The sequence below is a fragment of the Camelus dromedarius genome, chromosome 14 (assembly GCF_036321535.1).
Source record: "Camelus dromedarius isolate mCamDro1 chromosome 14, mCamDro1.pat, whole genome shotgun sequence".
NCBI classification, from domain to species: domain Eukaryota; kingdom Metazoa; phylum Chordata; class Mammalia; order Artiodactyla; family Camelidae; genus Camelus; species Camelus dromedarius.
Window position 1 is genome coordinate 48,668,484 of NC_087449.1, and position 13,454 is coordinate 48,681,937.

Sequence of the window (13,454 nt, forward strand, 5' to 3'; positions counted from 1 at the left end):
CTGGAATTTAATGCCTAAATGGTTTGGCTTCCATTTCCAGCCAGTCCTCCCATCCTCTCTGCCTTTTTTGTTTCAGCTATACTTTTACTATTTCCAGGATTTCCCAGGTTTTTGCAGGTGCTATTCCACATTCCAAAATGTCTTCCTTGGCAAAACAAAATCTTTTGAGGCCCACCCAGCTCAAAGGTCACTTCAGAGCTTTTTTCAGTGCTCTGCAGTCTGTCTCTGCTCCCTAGTCTGGATAGAGTTCTATTACAGCATTAGTGATGAGATGTTGAAATTATTTGCTTACAAGTCACTGAACATTGCAAGAACTGTTGGCTAAATTCTCTAGTCCTAAAGCCTAGCATCTATTTGGGGGAAGATGTTTTAAACTATTGTGCAAATTGGGTGTTGTTTTAGAGTTCGTAAGATGTTAAACATTTCCCCCAGTTGAGACTTCAGGGCAGTGCTTTTCTCCACTCCTTAGGCAGTGTTTACCAGCTAACGTTGAGAGGCAAAGCTGGTGTAACAGTATAACGGTGGAACACAAGCTCAGAAAGTTTTGGAATCCAGGTCTCTCAAAACTAAGGCCCTATTTGCAGAAAAGCTGTTGGAAATCTCTTGAGGAGGTAACATATCAATATCAAGCCTTGATGGATTTCCATAGGAAGAGGGTGTTCTCAACAGAAGTAAAGAACATTAATGAGCAAGAACAAGGTATGCATGGGGTATGGAGTGCAGTGGGAAGGGTCGAGGGTGGCCTACGGGGGCCTGCTGGGTAATGAGTAGAACAGGCAGGCAAGCAGTAAGAAAATCTGATAGAAACATGGGTTAAAAAGTTACTTTCTCCTTTGCTGTAAGAGAAGATAGCAACAATGTTAGCACCTGTCACAGCCCATCAGGGAGCCCACTGGGAATGGTGGTGACTGGTAATAGAGTTCTTACAGATTGTTTTCAAGCAGAAACTCAGGCTCAGTGGTGCCTGATATTTTAAAAGATAGATAGGTACATCTTTCTTTGGTGATGAATTAAAACTCAAAACATACTATTGGCCAATCAACACCCTCCTTTTGGGTTGTTATCAACTTTTTGGCTGCTAGTCTATAATCCTTGCTTTAGGAATTGATCTAAACCAAAGAGAGTAGTTTGTGAACTAAATGACCTTGATGGGCTCAAAGGGCTGTGGAGTGATGAAATGATGCAAAAATCCTTTAGAGAAACTCTAGAAAATGCAAACAAAACCATAGTGACAGAACTCTGACCAGTGGTTGCTTGGGGGTTAGGCAAGCAGGAAGGATTCCAAAGGGGCACGTGGAAACTTCTACTAGAGGTGATGGATGTTCACCTATCTTGATTGTGGTGATGGTTTCATGGGTGCATATTGTCAACACTTAACAAATTGTTTAAGTATGTACCATTTACTGTATGTCCATTATATTTCAATACAGCTGATTTAAAAAATTCCTTATGGCAGAAGCAGGCTGTTGCAATTCTTAATTCCACTGGTAGGCAGCAAATTTAAACATCTTCTCTCCACTGACTTCCAAAAAATCCAGTCTAGGATCATTCCAAAGAAGAAGATTTAGAACTTTGCAACAGGTTTTTATTTTTGCTTTGTATCTATTACAGTGTTTGAAACCTAAAGAAATACATCGTCTCTTCAAATTTGGATGTGTATATAAATATCGTTTGTCTGGACTCAGCACACTCAATGCCATGGTTTCTTGGCCTATATCTGCTCTGAAATCATCAAACTTTGTCTGTCTACCCAGGGGCCCTGAGAACATGGAAAACAATAGCCAGAGTTTATAGTTCTTAAAAGCAAATAAATTTGGAAAGAAAAACCAGTGAGGAAAAAGGTTTGTTTCACCTTCCTAGGGTCTGTAGCTGGGAACCCAAGCTGTTTTTGAGGGACATCTCTTCTGTCTTGGGTGGCTCTGCTTTGCTTCTTTAGAGGCTCAAAGGCAATTCCCACAAAAGCTAGCTAGAAGAGCCAATACCCAGCTCCAAGGCCTGAGGGTTCTCGTCATGGCAGAGTTGTCTCTTCCCAAACCCAGGGGCTGGACATATGACCTACGTAGGGGAGCAGGACTAGGTTTAGCAGAGGGGTTCAGGTATGTGCTGATGTGGACATCAGCAGTCAGGCTGGCCCAGAAGCAGTGAGGTGGGCCCAGACCCATTGAAGACCTTCATGACGCACTACTCAAACCTTTCTCCTGGAGTGTTCTGGGCCCCAAATTTAATGGTTCTTCTTCTCATTCACACCCAGTTTTGATTCTGCACATAGCCCAGGCCTGATGGAGAATGCCCTCTCAGAGGAAAACTAACAGCTTTAATTCACAGACTGAGTTGGTACTGACCTCAGATTCTTCCCTTACCATGGTCCTAATCTGGGCATGGGGCTAGGGAACAGACAATAGGATGACTGCATCATTTATGAAGGCCTTGGCCAGAGAGCAGCTATTGCCTACCATATGGATCCCCACAGGGCCAAATTCTCAGCTTATTGGCTTAACAAAAAATACAAAAGACAGAAAAAAAATATTGGACAAGACTGGTCTAGAATATACAATCCTGAAACGGCTGTGGAAGAAACCTACTCTGAGCTATTTCTCAGTCTCACATGCACTTATTTCCAGGCTAGTCTTACCTAGATGTTGCTCCTGGTTGTGAGCATTGCCTATGGTTCACTGCACTGAGCCTGGTACCCTTCCCTGGCCTGCCAGGGAGGCAGACAGGCGCACATTCCTGAGGACCCCAGCCAGCCTGTTCTCCCAATGGGTCGCTGTAGTGCCTGCAAGTACCTGGTGAATCTGGCTCCTCGCCTTCAACTAAGAATTCAGAACCCGAGCCCACAAGATAAATCTACTGAGGAGTATCACAGATGTTGGATACCAGGCTGAATAAGTCTTGGGGAGAAGAGATGTGGAAAGAGGAGGGAAGTATTGCTAGGTATTCATCTTCTTCCCCTCTAGTTTGCTAGAAACAGGAGTAACTCTATAGAGTGTAGTGGGAAGGTAGGTAGACAGTGAGAAAATGGAAATCCAGTCCATTCTGCTAGTTTTCAATTTAAACTGGTTTGGCTTGAGGGAAACTGAAAGTTTGCCTGGAAGCCTTCTTTCACTCTTCCTTGACTAAGTATGGTAGCAGCTATAATCTGTGCAATTTAGCTCCAAAAAATAGGGCTCCTGGAAAAGGCTTCCAAGGAAAAGAGAACAGAAGTAGATCTAAGGGTTCTAGGTAAGTGGGAACACAAAGGATCCCTGAAAGCTGAAGCCATCAACACCTGTTTCTTCGAAGGGTCATTTGTACCCACTGTCCCAAGTAACCTGGCCGGCCAGCTGAGAGTGGAACCCATTTGATTCTCTACCAGAAGGTTGCAGCCAACACCAAGGCCAGTCAGTCACTGGCAATAGCTCAGAACTGAAGGCAGGCTCCTAAGATCAGAGATACAGTTAGTACTAGAGAAGATGGTTTAGGGTGGGATGCCCTGAGGGACTGGCAATAAAGAGTAGCTGGCACTGTTCAAAACACTACTTGAAAATTTTAGCTGAAAAAAAGACTCCTTGACCCCTTAATCCACACCTAAATATCTCCAACATACCAGAGATCTTAAAACGGACGTAATAGCCATGCATCAAAATATTAAGATTCCCAAAACATGTCTTACCAGGCTATTCCCTACAGCAGGCTGGAGAGCCCCTCCATCCCTCTAACATCCATTCAGAAATCTGCCAGAACGCCTCTGACCTCACCTCGGCCAGGGTCTGGAGTCCAGATGGGGGCTGCCCATGAAGAATGGCTCTCATGCCTGGGCTAAAAAAAGAAATAATATTTTTGCTTCCTAAGATGGCCAAAGGAGAGGAGACAAAAGATGATGTTATTGCCTCTATGGGCTGGAAGAACTTCATCTGTTGACTGAAAGGGGGTCAGGGGAAGATGAGAAAACATGATCTGAGGAGGACACTAACAAAGTAAAGCTCCTAGAGATCACGTTTATTTGATGAGAAATTTGTCCTCACGTTGCACCTTGGGAGACTTCAGCCTTTGGAATCCTTGTAGATAACAGGCTTTACGCAGTAGCCAGGTGGTCAAAAAAGTCTCCCATCTGGTACCCGGCCCAGATCTGAAGTGAAAGTAAATTTTGGAGGAACAGTTGGGGAAGGCAGGGACTTAACTATTGCTTGAGATGTACAAAATAGATCTTACTAAATGTTCTGCTCTTTGGACAAGGACAAGGGGTGGGGTGGGTGGATTTCCTTTTAACTGTAAGAAAATAACTTTGTAATGGAGTCAGCAGGCCAAGTGAAAAGGGTCCTGCCCCTTGCCTACCTGGGAGACTGGGGGTTGGTAGTCATCATGCCGAAGCCAAAAAGTAACATTTGACTCAGGTGGTACAGCAGTGGTGAGACTTTTCAGTTGTAACCACTAGTTCCAACCACCTTTCTCAGAAAATGGCTCTGGAGTTGGATCTCAACACTTGGGGCAAATTCAGGATCAATGGCCAAAAGCACTTGAACTTTTTATCTGTAAGCAGAGTGGCATGAATTTCACCTGAGCCAGAGGGGGGATGTGTAGGAACGGGAGAAAGAATGGCATTGCTTCTGGGGAAGGGAAATATAGCTTGGAACAGGGCATCTCTGACTGACCTCTGTGGGGAAGCAGGGGCAGGGCAGATTATGCCTTCAGCTCCACCACTAGCTCCACACTTGGCCAACAACTTCTTCCACCCCACCCCCAACAACTGGGCTTTACTATCATGTGTGATCCACTGATGCATACAGGCAAGCCACCGAGGCACTGCAGTAGCTCTACTCAAAGGGAAAAGAAAAGGCATCAGGATTACAATTGTCACAGGAAGAGCAAAACCCAAATCATGTGCAAGGATCCCAATCAGGGAAGATATCAATCCCTCTCACAGAAGTCCTGAGGCTGCTGAATTTCTGTGGTAACAGGAGGAGCAGCCATCTGTGAAACTTACGCGGACAAGGGTCCTCTGAGACAGAATCTGAGGAGGCAGACTGCTTTCTGGATTCCCTGATGCAATCAGGATGCTCAGCAGCAAGGACTCAGTGGTAGACTTCATCAGGCCCTGGGGCCGTCCTTTGCTCCCTTCAGGTACTGGGACAATCAGACCAGGATTACTGGCTACAAAGGTTCCAGAGCTAAGGGCTGGCCCCAGGTGGTGACCCAGAACCCAAGCACAGAGGAAAAGGACCAAGGTCAGGCTTCCTGAGCGAAGAAGCTTCTACATCTCTTTTTGGTCTTCCTCACAGTATCCTACTCAGAAATTACAGAGACAGTTCTTCCTCTTGAGACCAATTAAGATTGATCTACCTAATATATAGAATATAAAAAAATACAGAACTTTCTGACATTCTCTCCTTTGGAAGTAAAATATACATGATCCAACTATGGAAGAGGAAGAAGAAGAAGAAGAAAGGCCAAAGGCAGGGATCTGTGGCTATCCCAACACATGACACTCTCACTCCAACCTCCTCTGCAACTTAGATGGGTCACCAGAGCAAGAACTTTCTCCTCAGGAGAAAGGAAGGACCACAGCCCCCTGTCGCGTGCTTAGGAGAAAATACAGCTACCTCAGAGGTTCAATGCAACTCTGAGGGGAATTTTCAAGTAAACAAATGAAGTTGGGTTGCACCATTGGAAGGTGGGTAGGACACACGGGATCAGTAGCGACACATGGGAAGCCCCGTCTGAAGGCCTGTGCTCCTCCCCCCTCACTCCCACTGGTGTACATGCCCAGGGAGAGTGAAGGGGAGCTCCCAAACTAAAGAGGTCTGGGCAAGAGGTCAGAGAGAGGGAGGGGTCTTTGTCTCATGGTGACCTCCCCCTTAGCCTCTAGATCCAGACAATGCTGGCAGCTGGGATTCCTAAAACCAGGAACTCATGGCTCTTGGAAAGAGCAATCTTAATACAAGAAAAATGTGCAAAAGAAAAAATTAAATAACTCAATCCAAGCATACAAGATTAATATTCTGTCAGAGCAAGAACACTTTGTTTTGGATTTCTCCCCTCCCCTCCCACCCCCCTCCCCATCTCTGGAATATTCCATCTGCTCAAGTACCCAAGATAAGAGTTACACAGATCACGGCAGAGGACTGGGAAGGATGAAGGAAGATAAAAGGAAGGAAGTCACCACTAAAGAAAAAAAATAAAATAAAAAAGGTGCAAAATTGATTACCTCAGTCCTCCTTTGTCTACCCTTGGGCTCCTGGGTTAAAGACATTATGTGCAGCCAAAATATAGTGTAAGGAAGAAAAACCCAACACGTCCCCTTCTCGTCACAAAACCCAAATGTGAGCCTCAGATGGTTCTGTCTGTCCAGAGGGTGCTCCCTCCAGGGAAGGGGGCGGAGCAGGGCAAGAGCACAGTTTCCAGGGCAGCAGAGGTGTGTGGTGGCTGACGATGGGGGGCTGGTATCCCGCCCACCAGAGGGCTGCTTTTCCGCTGGTTGGTGGTGCTTCCCATCCCCTCCCCTCCCCGGAGGCAGACATTATAGCTGGAAGCCCTCCATGGGGGCCTCAGGCTGTTGGAAGATGAACTGCTGTTGCGTTTCATCCACCTGGGGAGCCAGGCTGCTGTCATCATCTTCTACGCCAAAGTAGTGCTCAATGAGGTCGAAGGCCTTCTGGTAGATCTCCTGGTTCTCGTGGCTCTGGAGAAATTCAATTTTATCCAAGCCTATGGTGACAAGAAGGAAGGAGGGAGATGAGTAAACTCTGAGAGGTTTTCCATGAGTCTATGAAACATTCATCTATTTTTCTTTTCCTGAAGTATGTTAGTGTTCATAAACACAAGTAATATGATCAGATCTCTCTTTGACTTGAAACTACATAATCCCAAAGGAAAAAGACCAAAATGTCAGTTACAAATCAGAGATTCTAGCCCTGATTCTGCTTTTAACTACCTGTGTGACCTGGGCAAATCTCAATCTCTTGGAGTCGAGTGATGAGTCACTCCAGCACTCTTAACAGAACTTGCTATAAAAACAAAGTTGAAAACATGCCTTCCAGCTCCTGATCAATTCTGAAGCTTTATTTTTGCATCTGTATCATAACCTACTTACTGGGTAGAACCCATCAGAAAGAGAATTTCCCTCAGAGGGAAAAAGTTACTGGTGGGATAAAATTTCTCATTCAATGCTGACCCCTCAAAACACATACCCTCATGTATGTATACTACTTCAGAGGCCTACAGTCTCCAGGTTCTGAGCCTAGAACCTCTCTAACTGAGGCAGAAGAGAGGTTGGGGAGAGGGCACATACCATAGGCTTCCTCAATGAGGCCACAGTAGGGATTGACCCCTGAGCCACTGCGCTTGCCCTCTTGCTCTCCAAGCCGAAGGATGTTCTCCAGGCCATTGAGGGCCACTTGCACAATCTTTGAATCCATCACAGTCAGCAAGTCGCACAGGGGTTTGATGCAGCCCAGTGAGACCAGGTACCTGGGAGGCAGAGACAAGGCAAGTTCTAAATTAACGCAGGGCAAGGGAGGTGCTGTGGAGCCTCTGGGTCTCCCTCATACACGTCAGTACTCTCAGCAATCCACTCTGAGTCTTCACAAACACCCATCCTTTCAGTGTCCACACTCTCCATGTTACTGGTCTAGCTTCTTTCCATGTAGAGGGCTGCCACTGATTCCTCCTCGTCTAATGTCTCCTTGCTGCAATATTACTTACTCCGAACACATAATTTCCCTGCTTAAAATTTTCACAGTCCAAGCTCTACAGCCACGACAATACAATCTGGCTCCTCGCCTCCCTTTCTAGCTTCGCCTCCTGTTATTCCCTTCTAAGAACACTACATTCCAGTCAAATATGTAAAGGTCTCCAGGCTTTGATTTTTGTGCTTTACCTATGTTTTTTCCTTTTATGATCTTGTATCCTCCAAAGCTTAACTCAAAAGCTATCACTTTTCTCCCAAGGTCTTTATATACTGAATATACTCTGCTTCCTAAGTTACATGCTGAAGGCAAGACACTTTTCCAAATCTTACCACTCATACTCAGGCTGATAATAGAAACCAAAATCAGAGAGCAAACATATACAAAATTGCTTTCTATTTGCTTTTCCCAAGAATCAAAATGATTTCCCAAAGAAGCTGCTTTGATAGAGCCATAACATGGTTTTCCTTCATTTGTATAGGTAACTAAGAATTACACAGATTTAAATTCTCTGGAGGGTAGAAAGAGGCAGAGGAGAGATGGATGTCTGTGTCAGGTTCCATTCTCCAGGAGGGAGAAGAGGTACATGGTTTATAGGAATCTGTTTCAGATTCCAGCGCTACACTCTAGCAGCTTAAACCAGTTAAACCCTGCCGGAAGAGGGCAGATCTATTCCATAAAAAGCAGTTTGAAGATCACATGTATACCATGAACCAAGAGGTAGGGTATAAATATCACTTAAGACAACGGGAAAGGAGTGTAATACCTGATTTGCTCAGGGGTTCCTCCTGATGTGGCATTGGTGATGGCCCAGGCTGCCTCTTTCCTTGTACGGAACTCTGCTTTCTGAAGGATTTCGATCAACACAGGGAAGATATTTGCATCTATGACAGCCTGAGAGAGAATCGGGGAGAGGTAGAGGGGAGTGTGGAGAGACAGGGGGCATGCAGAAGGAAGAAAGTCACTTCAAGAAGAATAAGAAAATCCAGACCACAAATCAGCTAAGATATAGACATCTTTCCCTTTCTGGGAATCCTTCTTTGTTCTTCCCATACAGGTAAGAGGCTACAGAGGAACCTGACTTCTGCTACAGACTCTTTGACCAATAACATACATTGACCCCAATTTCTAAGGGGAAATAAATTCTTTCTTCTGGAAGCAAATATCCCACAATGTCTCAGGCTCCCAGGTCTTTCTACCTGCCAATCCACCCCTACCCCCTCATTCCCTCCTGCTTGTTCTACCTGTATCTGAGCCCTGTTGCCAGCAGTGATATTTGAAATGGTCCAGCAAGCTTCCTTTCGGATTGACTCTTTAGAGCTGCTCAGTAAGTGGAGGAGGCAAGGGAGGGCAGAACAGTTAAGAATGACCTAGAACACCAAAAGCATAGGCAACAAAAGAAAAATCAGATAAACTGGACTAAATTAAAACTTTTGTGCACAACATACCATCAACAGAGTGAACAGATAACCTAACCACAGGATGGGAGAAAGTATATGCAAATCATATATCTGATAAAGATTAATATCCATAATATATTAAAAAGAACTCTTACAACAACAAAAACTGAACCCAATTTAAAAATGAGCAAAGGACTTGAATAGACATTTCTCCAAAGAAAATATACAGATGGCCAATAAACACATGAAAAGATGCCAAACATCACTAATCATTAGGGAAATGCAAATCAAAACCTTAGTGACATATGACTTCATGCTTACTAGGATGGTTACTCTCAAACCTAGACAATACAAGTGTTGGTAAGGATGTGGAGAAATTGGAACCATGTACATTGCTGGTGGGAATGTAAAACAGCACAGCCAGTGTGTAAAACAGTATGGTGGTTCCTCAAAATTGTAAACATAAAATTATCATGTGATGCAGTAATTCCATTTCTGGGTATGTACCTAAAAGAACTGAAAGCAGGGACTCAAACAGATACCTGTATGCCAATTTTCAATGCACCACTAGCCACACTAGCCAAAAGGTGAAAACAACCCAAGTGTCTATCAACAGATGAATGGATAAACCAAATGTGGCATGTGTACAATGGAATATTATTCAGCCATAGAAAGGAATGTAGGTGTGACACATGCTATAATATGGATGAACCTTGAAAACATTATGCTAAGTGAAATGAGTGACACAAAAGGATACATATATATGGTTCTGCTTACATGAGGTACCTAGAGTAGTCAAACTCCTAAGAGACAGAAAGTAGTATGGTGGTTACCAGGGGCTGAGGGAAGGGGGAAATGAGAAGTTATTATTTAAAGGGTACAGAGTTTCAGTTTGGAATGATGGAAAAGTTGTGGAGGTGGAGGGTGGTGATGGTAGAATAACAATGTGAATGTACTTCATGCCACAAAACTGTATACTTAAAAATGGTTAAGAACAGTGTATTTTATGTTATGAATATTTGTACATACAGGCACACATACACACACACAAGAATGGCCTAGAAAATGAGTGTGGGCTTCTGTGAGATTGCTCACCTGTAAGAAATTTGTTAAGAATCCCACAGAATTATGCAAGCTGCTCAAGACCCAAAGAATGCTCAGATCTCTAGCCTTTGAACAGAGAAACACCGTATACTGGGCCCTCACTGGAGATGTCAGTAACACAAGACTAACATGAGGTAGTGTCCATGGGATCCTGAAGGTCTAGGAAGTAGGGGTGAGGTTCATAGCTTATTTCAAAGATACCATAATAATTACTTTACAATGTCCCAAGTAGTAAGTCAGGTTATTCTATTTAGTTTTCCTTCAGCAGCACCCAATGGATGATGACTTGCTTCCAATTTACAGAAGAAATGAAAGCAACCAAGTTGCTCACAATCAATAGAAAGTGGCAGCTAGAATTTTTCACTCAGGCTCATGCTTTCTCTCCTAGATCATGTTGCCTCCCATCAGGACCAAAGTCTGTGGCAGGGAAGGATTTTGTTCATAGACAGCTCTCTTCCTCCTCCTTACCTGCGTCTGGATGTCATCCCCGGTGACGATGTTACCCACAGCTCTCAGGGCAGGAGAAGCCACTTTGTTATCATTGTGCCTACAGAGGAGGGCGATCTGATCAGTAGGGAGCCAGCATGTGGCATTCAGCTCTGCTGACCATCAAGGCTGGCAGCACTCATGGCTCCAGACCATTGGATAGGGCAGCAGACTGCTGACTGCATTTCTGAGCTTAGAGAAGCTTAGGGAATATGTACCCTTTCTACCAGGTATCACTCACATTAGAAGCTCTACCAATCTCCGGCAGACTCCAGAGTCTATGACTGCCTGGATCTTCTCGTTGGGGCCATCAGACAGATAAGAAAGGGCCCAGCAAGCATCTGCCAGCAAGTCCGAGTCGCTGCTGAAGAGTAGGCGAGACAGCACAGGCAAACAAGGGGAGACCTGTTGGAAGCAGAGTGAGAAGGACTCATAGGGAGACAGGGTTACATCAGCTCTACCACTAACCCTAACATCGCCAAGCCCTCCTCTACAAGCAATTCTAAAACCTGGAGATTCCTACGACATTAAACCATTAGGCCCACATTTTCACTTTGCCATCCTGCACATGAGATTACCTAATTCACCGACAACTGCATCTTTCAGTCTCCCATGTATTGAGACTCTAAGGGGTTCCCCAAAGACTTGAAAACCCCCATATCCTCCATATGAAGAAAACTGCTGATAACTCAGGAACTGGTAAGAAGCTCTCTTACCTTTGCAAACTCTGGGGGTGGGTTTTTCCCTCGGCAGAGGTTTGACAGGGCCCAGACTGCATTCCGTGTCATTGTCAGCCGTGTGGACTTGGTAAGGAGTCTGAAGGAAACAGGAAACAGCAAAGGCAGATCCTGAGCAATGATGCCCTTTGCATAGAGCTGTTCCTATGAACCTCAGAAGCAAATCCAATCAGACCTCTAGGACTCCAGCAGCCTGATTCTCTCTTCCTACCCACAGACCTAAGTTAATTGGGCCTGTTCGGCTCAGGAGGCCAGTTTACATCTTCAGAGCACTAGGACCAGACACGAACAGTCAAGCCTGTAACTACAAGGACAGCCAGAGGGCTGGACCTTGAGTAAGCATGCCAAGCGTTTATGAGGACATACTGTGCCCCAAACTGTGGCCACAAGTTCTAAACAAGGAGTATCGTTCTTTTGTAAATAAAAGCTGGTTTAGTGTGAGGGCTTTAGCTTTGTGGTATGGAATGTTTTTCTGCAACAGGCCCAAGAAAGATTTATAGTAGTAGCCTATGAGATTGTGGTCTCTGAAGAAGAGCTCACCCCTCTGTTTTGGTTTGGATGTAGCTCTGCTTTAAGTGTATGGGAGGAAAGGATGGGAGCAGCCACATAACCCTGCATGAGGTCTTATATCTGTGGTTTACAACAGAGTTCTCTAGCGTACCTATGCATAAACCCACAGCAAATCAGTGCATTCCATAGAGAAGGCTGGGATTTCCCAGATGTGCTGGTCCTGCCTCTCTCCCCTGGCTCAACAATAAGGCAGGTATGAGGAAGGTGAGATTCGACAGTGCTATGAAGTGAGGAAGCACAGGATCCTCTTTGGAACAGATCAGTAGCACAATCTTCTTACTCTCAAAAGATACCTATCTATTACTCTGGCAATCAGAATGCACTTCTAGCATTTTTGTATTTACTCATATCTTAAGGTAAGCTGTCCCCCTTCAAAGATCTGCCACATAGCTGCCCTATAGACAGATGCCCCAGGTGCAGACGATAATAATTACTCACGTTAACAAAGGATTAAGGATGGAACAGTTCAAGACATAATCTCGGCAAACGGAGCTGTCTCCAGCTATATTTCCCAGTGCCCAGACTGCCTAAAAAAGAAATGGTGGAACTGTCATCCACAGAGTGACACCCATCAGTAACCCGGACGAACAACCTATCAAGGCCTGAAACACACTAAACCTTGTTGACATCCTCATTGAACACCTGCTATATGAGGACTTTTCCTGAGAGTTCCTGGTTCAGTGAGAAAGACAGGCTGACACTGTACTGCAGCCAGAGAGGCCAAACTAAGACTTCCTTATCTCTATTCAGAAAACAAGAAAATGATGGGAAAACTGCATTCCTGTAGCCTCATAGGACCAACCTCCACAGAGGAAAAAACTCTAGTACCACTCCACTTCTATTCAACCAGTGAAACTCCAGTGGAAGAAACAGAAGTCTTTATGATCTGTAGATGCTGAGAAATGGGTACCGCAGTCTTTTCCCCAATACCACCTCTGATGACAAATGTGTGGATTTTTTTTTCCACATCAGCAATCAATTCTCTGACACTAACCTGGAGTTAGTGCAGATCTCACAGGTTAAGGGCTCAGTCCCACGAGACTGCCCTCACTTTAGACACCAGTTGCAATTCCCAAGTGCCACCCGTACTTCTGACTGACTATGAATTCAGAAGTTCCACCATCTCCTCCTAAGGTTCAATAATTCACTAGAATAATTCACAGAACTCAGGAAAACACTTTACTTATGTTAGCCAGTTTACTGTAATAGATGTAACTCAGAAAGAGCTAAACGGAAGAGATGCACAGGGCAAGGTATGGGGTGAGGAGTGGGGGGTCGCACAAAACTTCCAGGCCCTCTCCACCCACGGCACCTTCCCAGCACACTGATGTGTTCACCAACCCACAAATTCTCTGAATCCCACTGCTTAAGATTTTTTTTAACAACCAAATCACCCCCTCTAACTTCCCTGGGGAAGATGAGGTGGGGAAGTCAGATGGGGCGGGGCTGAGAGTTCCCATCCTCCAATGCCCTGTCTGGTATTTCTGATGACC

At 44.8% G+C, this 13,454-nt stretch overlaps 1 protein-coding gene across 2 annotated transcripts in view; it reads right to left on the reverse strand.

Annotated features, from left to right (window-relative positions):
* Nucleotides 1-1,563: 1,563 nt before the first annotated feature.
* The window catches only part of KPNA6 (karyopherin subunit alpha 6), a 39,673-nt gene continuing 27,782 nt past the window's right edge, over nt 1,564-13,454 (reverse strand). For both annotated transcript variants that reach the window (XM_010976086.3, XM_031464617.2), the window contains exons 7-14: nt 12,400-12,488; nt 11,371-11,470; nt 10,896-11,059; nt 10,637-10,715; nt 8,909-9,034; nt 8,431-8,558; nt 7,268-7,446; nt 1,564-6,684 (exon numbers count right to left, since the gene is read on the reverse strand). In XM_010976086.3, the coding sequence (XP_010974388.1) occupies nt 6,497-6,684; nt 7,268-7,446; nt 8,431-8,558; nt 8,909-9,034; nt 10,637-10,715; nt 10,896-11,059; nt 11,371-11,470; nt 12,400-12,488 (1,053 nt within the window). In that variant the 3' untranslated portion in view covers nt 1,564-6,496. The remainder of the gene's footprint in view (nt 6,685-7,267; nt 7,447-8,430; nt 8,559-8,908; nt 9,035-10,636; nt 10,716-10,895; nt 11,060-11,370; nt 11,471-12,399; nt 12,489-13,454) is intronic.